The following is a 19,953-nucleotide window of genomic DNA, read 5'->3' as shown; positions in this document are numbered from 1 at the left end:
AGTATGGCCATGTCTATAATGATGAGATGGTGATTGGTGCCCACCACCTGTCTCTGACTGCCGCCCCTGAGAAGAATTGCTCACAGTCGGCAGGAGATGTGTTCATGTGAAATTATTATTCCTTGTGATATGTACTGTAGAAACCTAGGAAGTGTAACGTACTATTCTCTGTAGAAAGTCCTTGCTCAGCACTGAACTACTGACCTCCCAGGTGGAGGACTAACACGGAAGTCAAGAAGCCAAAATATCCTTTGTCATGGAGTAAAGTTCATCTCCAGGGAGATCTGCAATTCCTGCCAGGTGGGGAATCTAGGGTTCGGAGGAAGCTTCCGTCTCATGTTAGGCTCCAGGATATGAGATGGGCCTTATGCAATCTCTTGCTGGTAATTTTCCTTGTATTTCACATAGAAGTTCTTGAAACAGCTTTTCTGAGAACAGGAGATTTTTTTTTTTTTTTTTTTTTTTTTAAACCTCCTTAGTGATGTCTTCTAATCCTTAATGTCTTACACTGCCACTTGTTTCTATCTCCGCCTAGGCCTAATGTGATGCCTGTGGGTGAATTCACACAAGGGTCGGAGAAGTTCTGCTAGGAATAGGTAGGGTCTACTCCACTATTTGTGGGTAAAACACTTAATTCTCCTGATATCACGTGTAATGTACTGCTATAGACTTTTTCACATGACACTGGAACATAGAAAGCCACAGGTAGACCTGTGCTTTAGTATTAGTGTAGCTACCAGGGCATGCTGGGAGTTGTAGTTTCAGAACTGCTGTAGAGCCATTAGTCTTCTCTGTTGGACGGTAGTGACTAGAACATTGTTGGTAATTCATTATTGCACTAGATAAGGACTGCTCCTTCCTTCTACATATGGATATTATATACTACACTGTGGATTCATTATAAATCTCAGCACTGTGCTCTCAATATTATAACAAAAGTGTATTTTTCATCACTCCCTGCAATGTAGTACTTACCCCCACCATCATCTGACAGACTCTGGATTGGTCTGTGACCAAGATTTCTGGGACCAGTGGAGGTTGATGCTGGCCACCTGCTGCATAAATCATTGGGAAGACTGGGTCCAATTTTCTAATTGACCTCAACACTGGTTTTTAGGAAGCCCTCGTACCCAATGCCCATTCCCTGTTAGGGTTAGGGTCATACAACCGATTTCTCCACATCTGGGAAAAACGGTCCCAGACTTTGATCAGAGTGTCAACAGCTTTTCTTGGACTTAGAGAGGAAAAAAAAAGTTTCTCCACCTTCTCCATTCTGTCGGTCCATGAAAATCAGGCCACTCTCGTGTCATTTGTCATCCAAGTAGGATATTTTTTTTTTCACAAACGCATAGATTCGCATTGCCGATACTGATCCAACACTTGGATCAAAATAAGACATGTCTCTGTTTTTTGTTGCGGACCACCCTGTCCAAAGACAAAATCAGACATGTGCACAGCGACGTAGAACATCATGTGTACCAGTGCTTTCTGTGAAAACCACGGATAGCACTCATACAAAAAAAATTGTTCATGTGCACGAGCCCTTGGTGTGAATATTTAGTGTCTCTTGTTACCCAGACCTATACACAACTCATTGACATATGCCATGGATGTTCTATGTTTCATAGTGTTCCTTGTTGTCTGCTTCCTTTTTCTTACCTTTCTCATGGATCAGTGACCTCATAGAACTGAACGTCTACCAGCTCATGACCACTTTTATCTTTCTTCAAGGCTAAAAAAAAAAATGTTATTTAAAGGGGTGGTGTTATGTACCTTAGTGGTTAAAATTACAAAGTGATTGTAAAAAAAAAAAAGGAACTTTGTAAGTTACTAATTTAAAAAAAATCTTTCAATTTGATTGTCCACTGCTTGTAGCCTTAGTTAGTGGCTGCTTTGGAGTGTCCGGTCTTCTAGGCAAGGAATGTGCACTTGTAAGCTGTTTGCTATATCACTTGCAAGTGTCTCGATAAAGAAGACTGGATTGCTGTATTTGGACTGCTTTAGTGACCTAATGTTACTCCCATACTGCACAGGCAAAAATGACCTCTGCTAGCAGCATGAGAGAGTTTACAGTTCGAACCAGTGACCCAACCATACTGCTTGTCTGAACAGTCAGGAGCGCACTGCACCCCCTGCAACCAAGAAAACAGGAGGCAGAGTGGCAGTGCGCTCCTGCAGACAGAAAAGAAGGTGAGCACACCCCTTTAACTTCTGGCCATGAATTGTTATGATGACCATACAGCTTCTTTAGCTTCCTGACCCTCACCATACACATGCAGACTCAGCTTGTCACACTTTGGCAGAAGGTTAGTCCCCTCTCTGAGTGTCTTATCTACCCAAGAATAAAAAGAGCAAATAATAACATTTTACAGGCCTGATCCTTTTCTCCCCCAACATGAGGGCGAGTCTGCAGACCTTTGTACACATTAGACAGCTGGACCTGCCTCATTGCTGTAACACATGTGGGCACCTTTACTCTCTTTTTGCTATACTGTCAGAAGATTAATGCATTGATAACAATTATTGAGGTGCTTAGATTTTAATTTTTCTGATAATGCTGTTCTACATATTTTCAAAAGTTATGAAATGAGCCATTTCCTAATGATTTTGACCTCCAGAATTCAAATTGACAATGAAAATCTTTAGTTGGCTCTTGTTCCTGTGATATCAGAATTTTCCTTTTACTGCTACATATAATTAAAGCATAAATGCTCAGCACTTTGAAACATTATTATTTTTGCATCTATAAATATGCCACATATTTTGTCATGTCAATTTTCTGATACTTAACTTAGCAACAATTCAAATAACTAAAACCTGTCTAAACACTATTGCAAATTAGAAACCGTTACAGAAATTGCACTACAAAATGTGGTCCTCATTCAGTGACAACTCCTTTTTGCTTGTCTCTTGTACTCCTGCATCAAATCATCTCTTACAACTGTCCAACAGTAATCGCAATCATTGATGGACTCCATTTTCCATGATATCTTTTCTCCATAGCCGTGATATCTTGGTGAAATCTCTTACCGTGCTCGTCTCTTACTTCTCTCACGTAAGAAATTATTTTTTGACGGCATCTTGCAGCCAAGATCCTTACATGTTTTGAGGAGATCTTGCAACTCTTCATGTTATCTGCTCTTGAGTTTCCCAAAAAATTAGTTTCCGAAAATGCGAATGCTTCCCATGCAGCCTTTTCCTTGCCCTGGAACAAACGAGAGACTCCTTACCTTGAAGACGCTTACAAATCTGAGGTCCAATAAAGACTTCTTCCTTTATCTTTGCTTGACTCAACCTTTGCAAATTTATCAATGAGATACTTGAATGCTTTTGCATTTTTATCCATTGTCTTTACAAAGTTCATCATTAGGCCCAACTTGATATTCAGTGGTGGTAAATATTGATGAGCGAACATGCTTGTTGTGTCTTGGGCATGCCCTGATATGTTCAAGTCCCTGTGGCTGCATGTTTTGCAGCTGTTAGATAGCCGCAACACATGTGGGCATTGGGTAGCAAACAGGCAAAATCCGAACATTGCCCACTAGGAGATTCCACTGCTGTAGACCTAAGAGCTCAGCCTTACTCTTGGGGCAGTTCCAAATCTCTAACAAGATCGTTCAGTTCACTTTGTGTTAGAAGGTGGGGTTCAGCTGAAGTTGCTGACAGAAAATCCGAATCGTGAGAGGAAGATACATCATGACACCAAGTGACCTCTTCTTCCTCACTTGACTCGACTTAAAATGTTTCTGGTGCTTTTGTAACCAGCAGTTCTTCTGTATGTGGTACTGGGCGCATTGCAGATGGAATGTTTGGATACTGTAAAGTTTATTTCTTCCTTGAAACTGCTTTACTAATAAGAGGAACCATGTAGAAACAGCAATTGGTAGTGTGGTTGGTTGGCTCTCTTGATCATTGGTACTGCTAAAAGGTATAGATTAGCTCTTCTCATGCAACCACTGAGTAATATATGATGCACGTCTATTGCAGCATAAGTGTGGAGCCCAACTCTTGTCCTGATCGCCTATTCTACATCCAAAATACAGGTTTTAAGCTTTCCTTATCATGGCAGTCCAAGTTTCGCCTTTGTGACTTTTCTGCATATTTAGCAAAAACTATTCACTTTATTAATGCAAGAACGAGGAATATGTGAAAAAACCTATAAACATCAATATTCTAAGAAACTGAGCTAAGACATCCTAAAACTGTATACCTTACACAGAGAGCATTTATAAAAGTAGGTGATGGAACTGTAATTAGGATTACACCATCAGAGATGAGTTGGCGGTTATTGATAGGTCACCCTAAGATGATAGAAGACTGAAGGCTCAATAGACTAAATAGATGATGTAATAGACGAGCTACTATCAATGCAATAATGAGGATGGAATTATAAAGACAACATTTTTCTATAAGCCTGCATGAAGGTTGTCATAAGTAATTACAACCTCCTTTGGATCTTGAAAATTTAGAGTCAGTCAGAAGATTTAAGTATACTGTATTTGTTTTCGGCACATAATTAAGTTCCACAGTTTTTGTCTCTGAACCTATTTTGGCTGTAGAACAGTGTAATTCTTCTATAATTGGACAGAGGTGATGAAACAAAAAAAATCTGTGTAGCCCTGTCCTTGGCATACAAAATTGATGGAACCTGTCACCAGAAAAAAAACACTATTAGCCTGCAAAATGCTGTGTCATTCTGTGTTAATAGCATTATTAACCTGCACGGTGTCTACGCTTAGCTGAACGCTGCAGGGAGGAAATTAACCACGCCGCCCACCTTCCTACACATTCCCCTGCAACAGGTAGAGCCTCTTGTTCTACTCCTCTTAAAAATAAGGTATTGGCCTTAAATGTATTCTCAAGTTTGAAAGTTATCTCCTATCCACAGGGTAAGGCTACGTTCACACGTAGCGGAACTCTCACGGAAATTACATCCGATAGGATGTAGAAAATTTTTTTTATATATATATATATATTGTTATTCTTACCTTCCGGCGTCCCGCGCAGCCTTCCCGCCTCTCTCCATGCTCCTGATCCCAGTAATTCTTTGCGAGAATTACCGCGATGACGTCCGCATCTTATGGATGCATGATTTCTGGGGCGGCTCAGAGTTGATGTTAGCCTGGGAGGGGGGAAATATCCCTGACCCCTTCCCAAGCTATTAATATCAGCCCACAGTTGGCTGAGCCTTTGCTGGCTAGAATTTATAGGGGGACCCTTCTTCATTTCTGGGTCCTCCAAAAACTAAGCAGTAAAGGCTAAGCAAACAGCTTTGAGCAGTTGTTCATAGCCTGGGAACCTTTTGGGATATTGTCCCCTTTCCCAGATTATTAACATTAACCCCTAGCCGTGGACTTCTTCTCTGATAGTTTTGAACCACATGTGATTTATTTATTTTTTTAATTATTTTACACATGATGTACACATTGAGTGCTGAATACAACTCCCATCATCGTCGCCTGGTTGTGTTGATCTCAGGAAGACCAGGCGACAATGATCCGAGCTGTCTTCAGTGCCTGGAAATGGTGTGAACTGTACCTCTTTTTTCAGGCACCGATACTTGTCACACTGATGCGGCACATGGATGCCTCACATTTGTAACACATGGACACACTTACCCAGATAGCTCCGGACGGTACTGTTTTTTCCAATACCAGAAATATCAAGACATGTGAAAGAGCCCAAGTCTGTTAAACGATGGAGCTAAGAATGTGTTATACCACTCTCTTAGATACACACTTGTGACGGTAGCTCCCTCACATATCTGAGGAATTCATTTCTATATATAGTACACAATGTAATTTTTATATATTGGGCTAAGTTCGTGCAACTGCACCTAGCACTTACATAATGCTGATTCCTCCTCCATTGTCACTGTACTGATAAAATCTTGAACTTGAAACTATCATATTATTAATAAGTATAATTTTTCTTACCTGGAGCTAAACTACGTGAGTGTCAGAAGAAAGAAATGTCAGAACTAAGAGTATAATGTAAATTATATGACAGTAAGGTGCACGTTTTGGACAGGTGTGGAAAAATGATGCAAAGTAAGAATGCTTTAAAACATAGAAATTTATCTTATCGTATATACTCGAATATAAGCCGAGATTTTCAGCCCATTTTTTTGGGCCGAAAGTCCCCCTCTCGGCTTTGATTCGAGTCATATACACCAGGGGCTCGGAGTGGGGGTGGGGGTGTCAGGTCATACTTACCCGTCCTGGCACTGTCTCTGCAGCCCCCAGCTTCTCCGCGATCTCCCTTCTTTCCTTCAGCGGTCACATGGTACCGCTCATTACACTCATGAATATGCGCATATTCATGAGTGTAATGAGCGGTACTACGTGACCGCTGAAGGCAGGAAGGGAGATCGCGGAGAAGCTGGGGGCTGCAGAGACCGTGCCTGGACGGGTAAGTATAGCGATACTCACCTGTCCGTGGTCCATTGCTACTTGCTGCTGTCTGGCACGTCATCTGTCAGTGACGTTCAGACAGCAGAGGGCATGGTGACGTGGTTAGTGTGCGCTGCCCCCCCTGCAGTCTAAACGTCACTGACAGATGACGTGCCAGACAGCAGCAAGCAGCGATGGACCGGGGGACAGATGAGTATCTCAGGTGCCAGCAGTGACACCGACACCTGGCCCCAGCGACGGATAGGTGAGTCTGTAATTTTTTTATTTTTAAATGCAGCAGCGGCAGCACATGGGGGCATAATCTATGGAGCATCTTATGGGGGCAGCATATAGGGGCATAATCTATGGAGCATCATATGGGGGTATAATCTATGGAGCATCTTATAGGGGCAGCATATGGGGGAATAATCTATGGAGCATCTTATGGGGGCAGCATATGGGGGAATAATCTATGGAGCATCTTATGGGGGCAGCATATGGGGGAATAATCTATGGCACATCTTATGGGGGCAGCATATGGGGGAATAATCTATGGAGCATCTTATGGGGCAGCATATGGGGGAATAATCTATGGAGCATCTTATAGGGGCAGCATATGGGGGAATAATCTATAGAGCATCTTATGGGGCAGCATATAGGGGCATAATCTATGGAGCATCTTATAGGGGCAGCATATGGGGGAATAATCTATAGAGCATCTTATGGGGCAGCATATAGGGGCATAATCTATGGAGCATCTTATAGGGGCAGCATATGGGGGAATAATCTATAGAGCATCTTATGGGGGCAGCATATGGGGGAATAATCTACCAGTAGCTGCTGCATTTTCCACCCTAGGCTTATACTCGAGTCAATAAGTTTTTCCATTTTTTTGTGGCAAAATTAGGGGGGTCGGCTTATACTCGAGTATATATGGTAATCTTCGGACTATAAGATGCACCGGACCTTAAGACTCACCTAGGTTTTAGAGGAGGAAAATAGAAAAGAAATTCAAGCAAAAAATGTGGTCATGACGCACTGTTATGTGGGGTATCTGCTGCTGACACTGTTATAGGAGTAATGTCCCCCTAATTCCATACTAATATCCCCTATCCTTATGTGTAAGGGTATGCCCGTCCTGATATATATGTCCCCATCCAGGTATATATGATCCCCATCCTGGTATATACTGTACATGGACCCCCATCCTGGTATACATAGCCCCCCATCACCATTCTGGTATACATGGGCCCCAGCAACTGGTATACATGGACACCCCAACCTGGTGTACATAGCCCACGTCACCATTCTGGTATACATTGGCCCCAGCAACTGGTATACACATCACCCCATCCTGGTATATATGGCCCTTCATCAAGGTATATATGGCCCCCATCACACCGCACACATAAAAAAGCGATTGTACTTGCCTTCCCTCTGCTCACTTGCAGTGTGGCGTCCTGTTCTGATGCCAGCAGCTGATTTTAGAGTGTAAGCAGTGCCCCTACACACTGAGGTTAGCTGTCGGAATATTCACTGCTCCCAACGCCTGGGATTATGGACTTTATGAGCAGTGAATATGCATTCTCTTTAATAGTGGACACATGTGGTCGGCCAGCCACTGCCGGAGCCAGCGGCTAACAGTGTGCCCACTACTAAAGATAATGAATATTCACTGCTCTCCACTTCCATACTCCCTTCCCTCCTCTCAGTCCCCTTCCATCCACTCAGCGCCGGCTTCAGTGCATAGAGGTGGGAGGGACTATGGGCGTGGGGCGCAGTGAATATTCATTATCTTTAACAGTGGCACATGTGTTTGGCTAGTTTCACACTAGCGTTTATTCGACGCAGCGCACGGTGCCGCTAAGCCCCGCCCCCTGCCGGCTCCCTGCCCGCCTCATCCGGTCATTGCCGCCTACTATCGCACATGGACGCTTGCGATCTGCGCACCCTATCTTTAGCATAGGGTGCGCAGATCGTGCGGTGGCCGTGCGCTAGTAGTATTTTGGCGTGCGCTGCGCACTTTTGAAGGTGCGCCCGTGCGCGCCGAACGCAGCATGTTGCATTTTGGCGCGCACGGCGCACCTTCAAATGTGCGCAGCGCACGCCAAAATCCTACTAGTGCACGGCCAGCGCACGATCTGCGCACCCTATGCTAAAGATAGGGTGCGCAGATCGCAAGCGTCCATGTGCGATAGTAGGTGGCGATGACCGGATGGGGCGGGCAGGGAGCCAGCAGGGGGCGGGGCTTAGCGGCGCCATGCGCTGCGTCGAATAAGCGCTAGTGTGAAACTAGCCTTAGCTGCAGTAGCCGACTCCTGCCTCCTGTGACCCACTCTTCCGTCACTAACGCTCCCGCCCCCATCTACAGCTCCAGCCGGACTATAAGGTACATCCAGACTATATGACGCACCACCTTCCCCCATACACTTTCCTCCAAAATGTTGAAGGAAAAACTGCGTCTTATAGTTCGAAAAATACGGTAGTTTTTTTTTTAACTGACAAAACACAAAGTGAATGAACAAAAGAGAAATCTAAATTGTATCAATATTTGGTGTGATCACCCTTTGCCTTCAAATGGCACAAAAGCATCAATTCTTCTCGGTAAAATTGTACCTGCACACAGTTTTTGAAAGAGCTCTGCAGGGAGGTTATTCCAAACATCTTGGAGAACTAACCACAGATCTTCTGTAACTGTTTTAGGCAGATGTGAAAAAATGCTGCAACGTTAGAATGCTTAAAAAAATAGAAGCGTTAATTATTTTTGTCAATTAACAAAATTCTAATTGAATGAACAAATCATAAATCTAAATTGCATATATACATAGTCTTTAGAAGAATTAAGTACACCCTCTTTGAATGCTATGGTTTTACGTATCTGGACATAATAGAAAAACAAAAAATTGTGGTCCTTTTTTAGAAGGTTTTCATATTTGGTAAATACAACTTCAGATGAATAACAACACATGACAAATTATATCATATTGTTAATTATTTGAATTAAATTATCCTGAAATGCTGAGGCAGTGAGTGAAATTTAAGTACACCCAATAATCAATAGCTTGTAGAACAATCCTTATGAACAATAACTTGAAGTACTTGTTTACTGTATGACTTTATCAGTCTCTCACATCGTTATGTAGGGATTTTGGCCCACTCTTCTTTACAGTGTTCCTTCAGTTCATTGAGGTTTGGTTTGTGAGTATTTGTTTTTGCATAGCTCTCTTAACGTCCGGCCACAACATTTCATTTGGACTGAGGTCTGCACTGTGACTGGGCCATTGTAACATGTTGATTCTTTCCTTCTTCAGTTATTTTGATATAACTTTGCTTAGATGGCTTGAGATCATTATCTTGTTGTATAACCCAATTTCAGCCAAGCTTTACCTTTTGACTCTAGAATACTTTGGAGTAGAGATGAGTTCATGGTCGAATCAATGACTGCAAGGTGCCGGTTACTCACCTGTCTTAGCTGCAGGTCTTGGCTCTCAAGTTTCTAGTATGGCTTTCTGACATTCCTGAAGAAGTTCACAAGGTGCTGAGCACTTGTTAGCTGCTTTCCCTTCACTTTGCATACAGCTCAGCCCAAACCATTTCAACTTGGTTGCCTTTGAGTCATTGTGGAGGCCATTCCATCTGACGCAGCACTCTTCATCTTGGTCTTCTAGCCCTTCCTTAGTCCGGAGGTGGGTTTTTTTTTTGGTAATTGTCCTGTTGCAGCAGAAATGATGGTCCTACTAAAATGCAGACCAGATGGGATAGCATGTTGTTGGATAATGCTGTGTTAGCCATACTGGGTAAGTGCCTTAAATCTGGAATAAGTCACCAGTAGTGTCACCAGCAAAGCACACCACACATTCACTTCCATGTTTCATGGCGGCCATCATACGTAAAAATAATACATACAAAAATCTCAAATTTTGACAACCGTACAGATTTACACTACTCTGATGTCCAGTCTCTTTACTTGGCCCAACAAGTCTCTTGTTTGTAGTGTTAAGCAGAGACTTCTTTGCAGCAATTTAACCCTAAGGCTATGTGCCCACGTTAGTGTTTTTAAACGCTCAGGAAACTGATCCCCTTCCCAGAAAACGCGAGTTTTATTTCCGCGCGCTTCTTGCTCGTTTTTGACGCATTTTTTTTCAGCGCGATTTCTGGGAACATTGGGGATGGCTAAAAACGCTCAGCAATGCGGAAAATTAATGAGCATGCTGCGTTTTTATCCGCTAAGCAATTCCTGAGCGTTTAAAAACGCATGCATTGGCACAAAACGCCAAAAACGCATGCAATTTAATGTGAAGCTTCTTTAAAGCATTTCTGCAGCGTCTGATCCGGCACAAACGCTGCGGAAAAGCTTAAAAAAACGCGACGTGGGCACACAGCCTAAAGGTGTGATTTTCGTATTTTCCTCTAGACAGTTGATGCTGAGTTGCATCTGTTGTCTGTGCATCATTTATGAGCACTGCATCTGTGATGCTGCATTTTGTGTTTTTGCTTTTTTTTTTAAGATGATATCGCTGATAAACTTATCCTCTGCAGCAGAGGTAATTTTTGTTATCCTTTCCTGTCCTCATGAGAGCAATTATTGGTTTTCATTGTTTCATTTGAGGGTTCTAACTATTTTCCAGATTGACTGACCTTCATGTCTTATAGTAAAGATGGACTGTCGTTTCTTTTTAGTGTCATATTTCTTGTATATTCTGTTTTTTTTTATAGCAGTTGTGTAATTGGGCTCTGCACTCTATAGAATTGTGTACAAGCGCATTCCTCTGCAATACTCATGTGATGTTTACAAAAACTTTCTGAAGGCCAGTGATACCACAAATGACTGCTTGACTAAGGCTATGTGCCCACTAGGGTGACCGGATCTCATATGGGGGGAAAAAATGTCAGAATCTTATCGTTTTTTGATCCCACCATTACAGACAATGAAAAGTTGTTAATGGCTAATAAATTGCTCAGTAGCACAGATGAACCATCAGAGCACGCTAACCTACATGAGTTGATAATTTTACATAGTTATCTTATCTATTCTAGAGCTTTTGTTAAAGTAGTTTTTGAAACGTCAGAATATAATGCTCGGCATTTGCTTACAACTTGCAGGACATATTGCTTTTGTTCTTCATCTTTTGTCAGAAGGTCGTTAAAGTCGGTTACTTCCTACCTCTTTTAATTTTTCTTTCCTAACTTTTGGATTTACAACCCTAGCATGCTCTGATGGTTCATCTGTGCTACTGAGCAATTTATTAGCCATTAACAACTTTTCATTGTCTGTAATGGTGGGATCAAAAAACGATAATCCCACCAACTCTGCATTCAAATACCACAAATGGTTCGAAAATTTGGTCAGGGCTATTTCTGCAATGTTGTTGTCACATTCTTTATAGTCTAACAGACTATGCAAAATACCTAAATCTTAAAATACCTCAATTTGGATTTTTTCAAACTTTGAGCGACGAGCGGCACGGGTTAACGTCGTTTGATCGAGCTCAAATTTTGGTTATCTCAATATCTGGAAAGGGGAATCGTTTTGTGGGGTCCAGACGGACAAAATTCCGACATCAATTTTTTGCGGTCACCCTAGTGCCCACGCTAGCGTTTTTAAACGCTCAGGAAACTGATCCCCTTCCAAGAAAACGCGCGTCTTTCTTCTGCACGATTCTTGCGCGTTTTGTGCAAAAAAGCCACGCGTTTTTACGCGTTTTTTGACGCGCGTTTTCTGGGAACATTGGGGAAGGCTAAAAACGCTCAGCAATGTGGAAATTAATGAGCATGCTGCGTTTTTAGCCGCTAAGCGATTCCTGAGCGGTTAAAAACGCATGCATTGGCAAAAAAAGCCAAAAACGCATGCAAATTAATTTGAAGCATATTTTAAGCGTTTCCGCAGCGTCTGATCCGGCACAAGCGCTGCGGAAACGCTTACAAAAACGCAACATGGGCACACAGGCTAAGCATCTCTTTCTATTGGAAGCCATTCCAGGTTACTACCAGATAAAGCTACCACGCCAAGCATTTGTAAAGCTGTCATCGGAGTGAGAGGAGGGTATATAAGTCTTAACACTTTTTGTGGTTTGGTTCACACATATTTCTCTACTTGTTTCCATGTGCATTCTTTTGTGGTGTTGCTGCCTTTAGTCTGAATAATCTACAATGTGCAAATTCCAATATGAATAACAGGTGTGTCCAAACCTTTGACTGATACTGTGCATGTGAATATCCGTTTTCAGCTGCCTCAGGAGTTTTCACTTTCCCACATTTTAGAGTGTCCATCTTTCTGGTGTTTTGTCTTCACTGCACTGTCATCTGTCGTTCTGGTCATGTGTATGATCACTAGGATATGGTTACTGAGTCCCTCGCAGATCCCAAGAACAGGATAAAAATCTCCTGTATAAATTTAGTAATGGGCATGTGAAACAACCAGCCTGTGTGAATAGTCCTACCTTTTTCACCAATCCATGTTATTTATGCCACAACTTCTTTAAGGTGGCTGTAGATATTCAGTAACTGTTTACCCAACACTCTTTCAGTCCATATCTATTCCTCCAAACCCAGGTATACACAATCATGCTAGAGCAAGGTGGCAGATGTTGTCTGTCTGGATATCTTTTAAGGGTGTTTCATAAAGTGCCCCATAAAAGGTTTCTATATAAAATGAGAACTATGGGACTTGGTGGAAAAATGTATAATTGGGTTACAACTGGCTCAGTGATCGAAAGCAAAGGGTGCTTATTACTGGAACACACTGTGATTAGATCCAGTTGACAAAAGAGTACTACAAGTAGTACAAGGGTCAGTATTGGGCCCTCTTTATCATATATTTATTAATATTCTTATAGAGTACATACAGAGTAGATTTCCAGTATTTGCAGGTGATACTAAAGTTTACAGGGTAATCAACACACAAGAGGATAATTTAATATTACAGGTGGCTTTATGTAAGCTGGAAGCTTGGGCGGAGAAATGACAATTGAAGTTTATTGTAGATAACTGTAAGGTCATATAGTTGAGTCGAGGAAAAATAATATATAATTATTTACTAAATGGTAAAATTGTCACTGAAAAAGGCTTAGGTGTAAGGGTGAGCAGCTAACTCAGCTTTAGTGACCAATGCCAGACAGCTGCTGTCAAGGCAAAAGAAATGAACATGAACAGTAATTTTACCTAATGGCTTCTTGTTTGTTAGTACTGGAAAAGAGTCCTTTTTAGATATACTTCCGCATACTGGGCAGTTCTCATTTCTTTCTCTGGTCTAGTAACTTCCTTTCTAGAAAAAGAATTTTATAACTGTTCTGTTTGTAAGTTAATGTTTAATCGCAGATAGGTAACCATCCTGACTACACTTGCTCATGTGAGAGGAGGCAAGAAATGAAAGCCACTATACAGGTACAGGATGATATAGCAACATTTTATAAGGAAGCCACATTTACGGGATTATAGGGGTTTTCCGACCATTGCCATTATAGCTTAATACAACTTATTATAGGCAATGTCATTTTGCAATTACTGTAATTGTTTTGAAAGAAAATTTTCTGAATTTTTGAAGGATATTTTGCTACTCAAAATGGCATGGAAAAGTAAATTATGTAGAAGTCTAGCCAATCATCAGAAAAGATGTAAATAGCTAATCCATTTTTAGACTTTGAGTGTTTTTTATGATTGATTTTTTTTTTTTTTTATACCATTGGCATCTGTTTGTTTTATTTGCTATAAGAATAGAGTAGATATAAGATTTCGTAATACAGAAAAAGCCAAAAATCAGGTAGATTGCACATTTTACTAAAAATGTACTAACTTTTTAAATGGGGTTTCCAGGCAATTTTAAACTCTTTAAATTCGCTGTTAATTGGTTAAAATAAGTAAAGTATACTCCTCAATTGTGACCAGTGACAACACATTTTCCAAATGTAGACCTCCATGTTTGGAAACTGAAATACTCCCTCTTTACATTGAAAATTTAGTTTTGTAGTGTAACGTTTCAAATAAATAGTCAACCATGTCATACTTGGTCACCTAGGCACCCCATAACACATTCAGCCTACAATCTACTGTGTATGGTGGGTGTCCCAACTGTCGCCCAACAAATTATGTCAGGGCACAGAAGGATCTGACATGCCTAATTTCGAACTGTCCATTTTTTTTATTTTTTTTTTATTTTTTGTTCTCCACAAGATAGGTTGCAATCAGAATATCCTGGCACTCTCTGTCATAAAAAAAGTAGTACTTGGCTGGGGGGGCTTAAGAATTAAGCTCCCCATACACATTAGAGTAAATTCAGCCATATTGTCAATATCAAGAGGATTGGCCCACAATCTTAGGTGTATGGGTCACTAGGGATGTCTCGCAGCGGACAGATGATTGTCAGGGTCGTTTAGCATCACAGTGTTCAATTTCAGACTGTGATCTTGTTGATCTCTCTGAAGTAAGCCGCTGCCAGAGATGTCTAGCAGCAGTTTTCTAATAGAAAACACAGTCTCACTCCACGAAGCGGATATTCCTCTTTAGGGAGAGACTGCCGAGATAGCTGCCAGCCAAATGATTGGCTGAACCATCATTCAGTCAACAGCCATCTAAAGTGTATGTATTAAAAGTGGGTCCTCATGTTGAAAAAGTCTTATTAATGGCAATCACATGTCCTATCAGGGGTTTTTTTTTTTTAATGAAAAAAATGTTCGGGTCCAAAATAGCCCCAATATGAAGAGAACCCCTTTTTTCTTTGTTACTGTCTAACATTGTGCAAATTTGGGATCGAAAGAGTAAATGAAACAATGAACTATTGAATTACGAATCAATGTGTTTTACAGCCTCGAGATGGTAGTTGGTAGATGGGTTTTTGTATATAGTGAAAGAGGAACACACATAACATGTTTAAAGGAGACCTGTTTTCAGGTCAACAGAGGCCAGTTTTTGCACTGATTATTTCATTGTGGTTGTTTTTTTATCTTTTACTAAATTCACTATACGGTTCTACCGATATGGACAACTTTGTAATTAGTGCTAATTTTTGTAGTCTTTACCATTGGGATGCTTCTCACGGAATTCTTTGGTGTGTTTAAGCTGCTTTGAATTATTACCGTGTGAACGATGTCCCCTTGATAAAAAGGCCCCTAACACTGGAACTGTATAGTAACTTAAAAAAAAAACAAAAACGGAATACACGGGAGCAGCAAGAATAAAATAAGCGCAAAATCTGGCCACTTCTGATCTGGTGCCAGGTCCTCTTTAATAACACATGTAAAGTTCCATTTTGACTTTGTGTCCACTGTTTTCAGCTTTCAATTTTCTGTCCTAACAGAAGTGCTTCTAAAAACATGGTTTTGTTCAGTGTGGATGATAAAAAAATCACATTGAGTGTGGTCCTGTATTATGTACACATAAGGTGCCACAAGGATCACAGAACCTAGTGTTGGTTCCCCCATCGAGATGTACCGGGCTTGTATTTCAGCATGTCTGGCACTGGCTTATTTCTCCCTTCTCATTGAGAACGCATGTAACTGAATGTCCTTGTGTAATGTGGTTTTGAAGAAAGTGAGCAGCTTTTGAAGATGTGTACGCACCTATACACACAGAGCAGGCTTTTTACTGCTCATGATTGTGCTGAGCTTTCTCGCTGGGGGATGTGACTAGATGGTAGCTAGATAATGTCATTTACAATCTTTTTTTCTAATATTTAGCTGGATAAGTTTATATTGAATAATTGTTCCTTTCTATCTGCATTTCCTTTTATTCTGGTAATTTGTGTAGGTCTCCTTTATTACATAACTTACAATGGGGAAGCTCACGCCATGCAGGTGACATTTTAAGGAAGTGAGATTGCGTATATCATCTTTAGTGGTTGGAAGCTCTCCTTGTTAACAGAGTCCAGATAATGTTGCATGTATAAAAGTACTGTCCTGAAAGCTCCTCCTGAGGGTATAGTCTCATTGTTGCGGTATCTTCCCCAAAGGAATCACCTAATATTTATTGCCAAGTGGCGTGCTTCACTTTGTATTTATTTAGGATGACCTACTTCTAAATCCTGGTAGCATGCAGTACACACCACCACATTCAGGAGTCACCGTATTGCTGGTGACAGTGGCCGGTCAAATGACCGCAAGTATGCGATACGTCTGGCCACATCCCGACTAGATGTGCCTGGCTTTGTTCAATACCAGTGACTTGAGAGAAGCCAAGCACGTCTAGTCTGCATGTACGTCTGCTCTCACTGGTAATATCGGTGAATCCTGGCAGCTTGCGCATCGCACACTGTCAGGTTTCAGAAGTCTGAAGTCACATAGAATGCCTGTATACTTCTATCAGAAGACCAGACAACCCCTTGCTGTCCCATCTTCACCAATTTTTCTACAGAATAAAACTGATAAAGGGGTGTTCAAAGATAAGGGAAAACTGGTTTGGAGAGAAGGGCTAAACTTAATAGGGACCATTCACACTTGGCCCTTCAGTTGGGTGTTCCACCTGAATCACTCGAAACGGAAGATTGAGACTGAGTTGTAGAGTACCATGAGACAAATGGAATTCATATGGACTCCATTTGTGCTTTTTTCCCCAACGGTCTTTTCAAGTAGGAACAAAACATAGTGGACTACAAGGAAGTGGTTGGTGATCAAACAAGGTTTTGTCTCCATAGATCTTGGTTGTCTAAGTTGCAAAGTTGTGGTAAATATTAGCTTTTTGACTTGTGGCTTGTACAAATGTGTCCTTTCTTACCTTTTTTCTTCCTTCTCACTTGCTCGCGAGATTCCGAGATGAGTAATGTAAGATGGACAAAAAAATTAAAAAATGGATAAAAGATAAGGTGACTAAGAGCACATCTGTACCATGTGAGTTCCACTTGACATGCAGAAGTGGAAAAACGACAGCGAATATTAATAGATATGGAGTATATGAAGTTCTGTGTCGAAATCCATGATTGTGAAAACATATCTGCTGCTGTGACTCATGGTTGTTTGTAAACCTGACCTGCAGTTCCACCACTCCTTTGTTCAACATGACCAATATAGCAGTAACAGAAATCCTTGCCCTACAAATGTTTATATATAGAATTTGTGGAATGAGGTTTTTTCATTTCTACCTACACAGTTGTTTCTGTTTGGCCTAGCCACGGGTAATTAAAGAGGATCTGTCACTTAAATTGAGTTAAATCCCTGTTTTGCGCTGCATCACTTGTACAACTGTTTGATTTCTCAGTCTTGTCTTGCTGCAAGTGCTTTCACCCCTCCCTTCCAGATGCTGCCTATCAACGCTCTGCAGCCTCTGAGACTGATCAGATGGCGAGCTGTGATTGGCAGGGTCTGGGAGGGAGTAATGATGGCACACGCCCCCATAGAAGACTCTGAAGAGACGCTCAGTTGGCCTGCAAACTAGAGATTTCACATACTGCACTCCAGAAGAAAAGTGAATATCTCTGCAATGGTGCAACGCAGTGCATAAAGGAAAACAACGGAAGAATTAGGGGAGCTCCGAGATTTTAACAATTTATTTAACTCCATTATTTGGGCACATGACAGGTCCGTCTTTAATATGAGAACCCGACAGCTAGCATTATTGTTATGTAGCACAGGAATTCTGTGCTCTTATTCTGTCAGGGCCTCTGCATATGGAGGTTATATTTTAAAGATTTGATGTATGTATTCTTTGGTTGGATTTCCACCTAAAATGTAACATTGCTAACCAGAATAGCTGCAATTCCCAGAGTAACGTTTACACAAACTTGGCCCAGCAATATAAGAGATAAATATCATTATATATAAAACATTGGCTTCTGATCTACTTCTGATTTACTAATAATATATATTGTTAATGTGATGGGCAGAGGTCCCCTTTAAATCCAATTTGGAATTATTGTCTTTCATTACAGGAATATCCCTGTTCTTTAGGCAATGTTTTCTTTATAGTTATGGTATTAACATTGTTCATTTCTCCAGACAGGTTGTGATCCCCAGGTGACAATGTCGTCTGATGGACTGTCAGCCAAAGCATTGAAGGTACTGCATTTAGTGCATTTAGTTGAAATGTATCTTTTACTTTGTATTTTTCTTTCCCCATCAGTAAAAAATGGTAAAATAAATAATTAAATACAAATGACTTTTTGTTTTCTCAGTTCTATTACATAGTTACATAGGTTGAATAAAAACATAAGTCCACCAAGTTCAACCTTGCTTTCACCACCAGTTACACTTTCTCTAACGCAAGATTTTGTATAACCCACAATGCCATTTGTTGTGAGGAAATCCTCCAGCCCTTTTTGAAATGCTGTTATAATGTCTGCCATTACTACCTCTTGCAGTAGGACATTCCACAGTTTGACTGCTGTAACTGTAAAGAACCCTTTTCTTTTTAGATTCCTTCTTTCCTCCACACATAATGAATGTCCCCTGTATTGTAATATGAATTGGACAAAGTCTTAATTCAGAAAATACATTTCAGCCATTTTGAACGCAACGATCCTTTAAAGGGTGGTCCATGAATAAACTATTACCTATCGCTAGGATAGGTCATGGGTATAAGATTGCTTAGGTCAGACGCCCAGCACCCACTAGATGAGCAAATGAATGAGCAGTAAATTACATTCCTCAATCGCTGATACAATTCAGTGTTTCACATGATACATCATTTACATCCAGCTCCACCAAGGCAGATATCAAAGTGTCGGACATCCATCGTTCTCATATTGTTGGCTGGTCCTAATGACAGCCACTTTAGCGAAGCGCTTTTGGTCCTGGTCCAGAGAACCATTTTATAAAGTCATTTCAGAATTGAGCTATTTTGGCTACAGATGTACCGTAATAGTTTTCCATAGTAACTTAGACTTTCCATTATAAAAAATGATAATATGCAACCATTTCTTGATCGGTACGAGTCATACTGCCAGGATCGTATAAAACCTTCATACATGTCCTCTGTTACCTATTGTACAGAACAGCCTTGTTCACTGAGAAAGTATAACAGAACCTGAGCCCCTTTGTTCTTGTAATCTTTGGGGGTTTCAGAGGTTGGCTGTTTTTTATGCAGGGTGGGCCATTTCTTTAGATACACCTGGTTGGGCCATTTATAAAGTTGGATCCAAAATGGCCAACTTCAAAATGGCCACCATGGTCACCACCCATGTTGAAAAGTTTTCCCCCTCCCATATACTAATGTGCCACAAGCAGGAAGTTGATATCACCAACCATTCCCATTTTATTTAGGTGAATCCATATAAATGGCCCACCCAGGCGTATCCATATACCGTATATACTCGAGTATAAGCCGACCCAAGTATAAGCCGAGGTACCTAATTTTACCTTAGAAAAAAAAAAAGGGAAAACTTATTGACTTGAGTATAAGCCGAGGGGGGGAGATGCAGCAGCTACTGGGTCCGCGAGTCTCCTCTCTCCCCGTCAGTCCCCGAGTCTCCCACAGGGCTGTTTCCTACCCACTTCTTCACAGCAGCGTCATACTGAAGCAGCAATAGCAGTCATGTAGGCAAGCATTCTGTCTCCCCTCTCTCCCGGTCCGTTTCTCTTCCCCTGGGGTGTTTTTTATCCCCTCCTTCACAGCAGCAGCAGCGGAGCTGCGCAATCTT

At 41.2% G+C, this 19,953-nt stretch overlaps 1 protein-coding gene across 3 annotated transcripts in view; it reads left to right on the top strand.

Moving 5' to 3' along the window:
- MAFF (MAF bZIP transcription factor F) overlaps positions 1–19,953 on the top strand; it is a 42,364-nt gene that overhangs the window by 5,102 nt on the left and 17,309 nt on the right. For 2 of the 3 annotated variants that reach the window (XM_073549512.1, XM_073549514.1), the window contains exon 2: positions 18,314–18,373. In XM_073549512.1, coding sequence (XP_073405613.1) covers positions 18,338–18,373 — 36 coding nt within the window. In that variant the 5' untranslated portion in view covers positions 18,314–18,337. The remainder of the gene's footprint in view (positions 1–18,313; positions 18,374–19,953) is intronic. The other variant, XM_073549513.1, reaches the window with a different exon arrangement.

Source organism: Dendrobates tinctorius, unplaced genomic scaffold, assembly GCF_039654945.1.
Source record: "Dendrobates tinctorius isolate UK_male_01 unplaced genomic scaffold, ASM3965494v1 ptg000159l, whole genome shotgun sequence".
Classification (NCBI taxonomy): domain Eukaryota; kingdom Metazoa; phylum Chordata; class Amphibia; order Anura; family Dendrobatidae; genus Dendrobates; species Dendrobates tinctorius.
The sequence above is the reverse complement of the archived record's forward strand: the minus strand, read 5'-3'. Positions and strand labels throughout refer to the sequence as shown.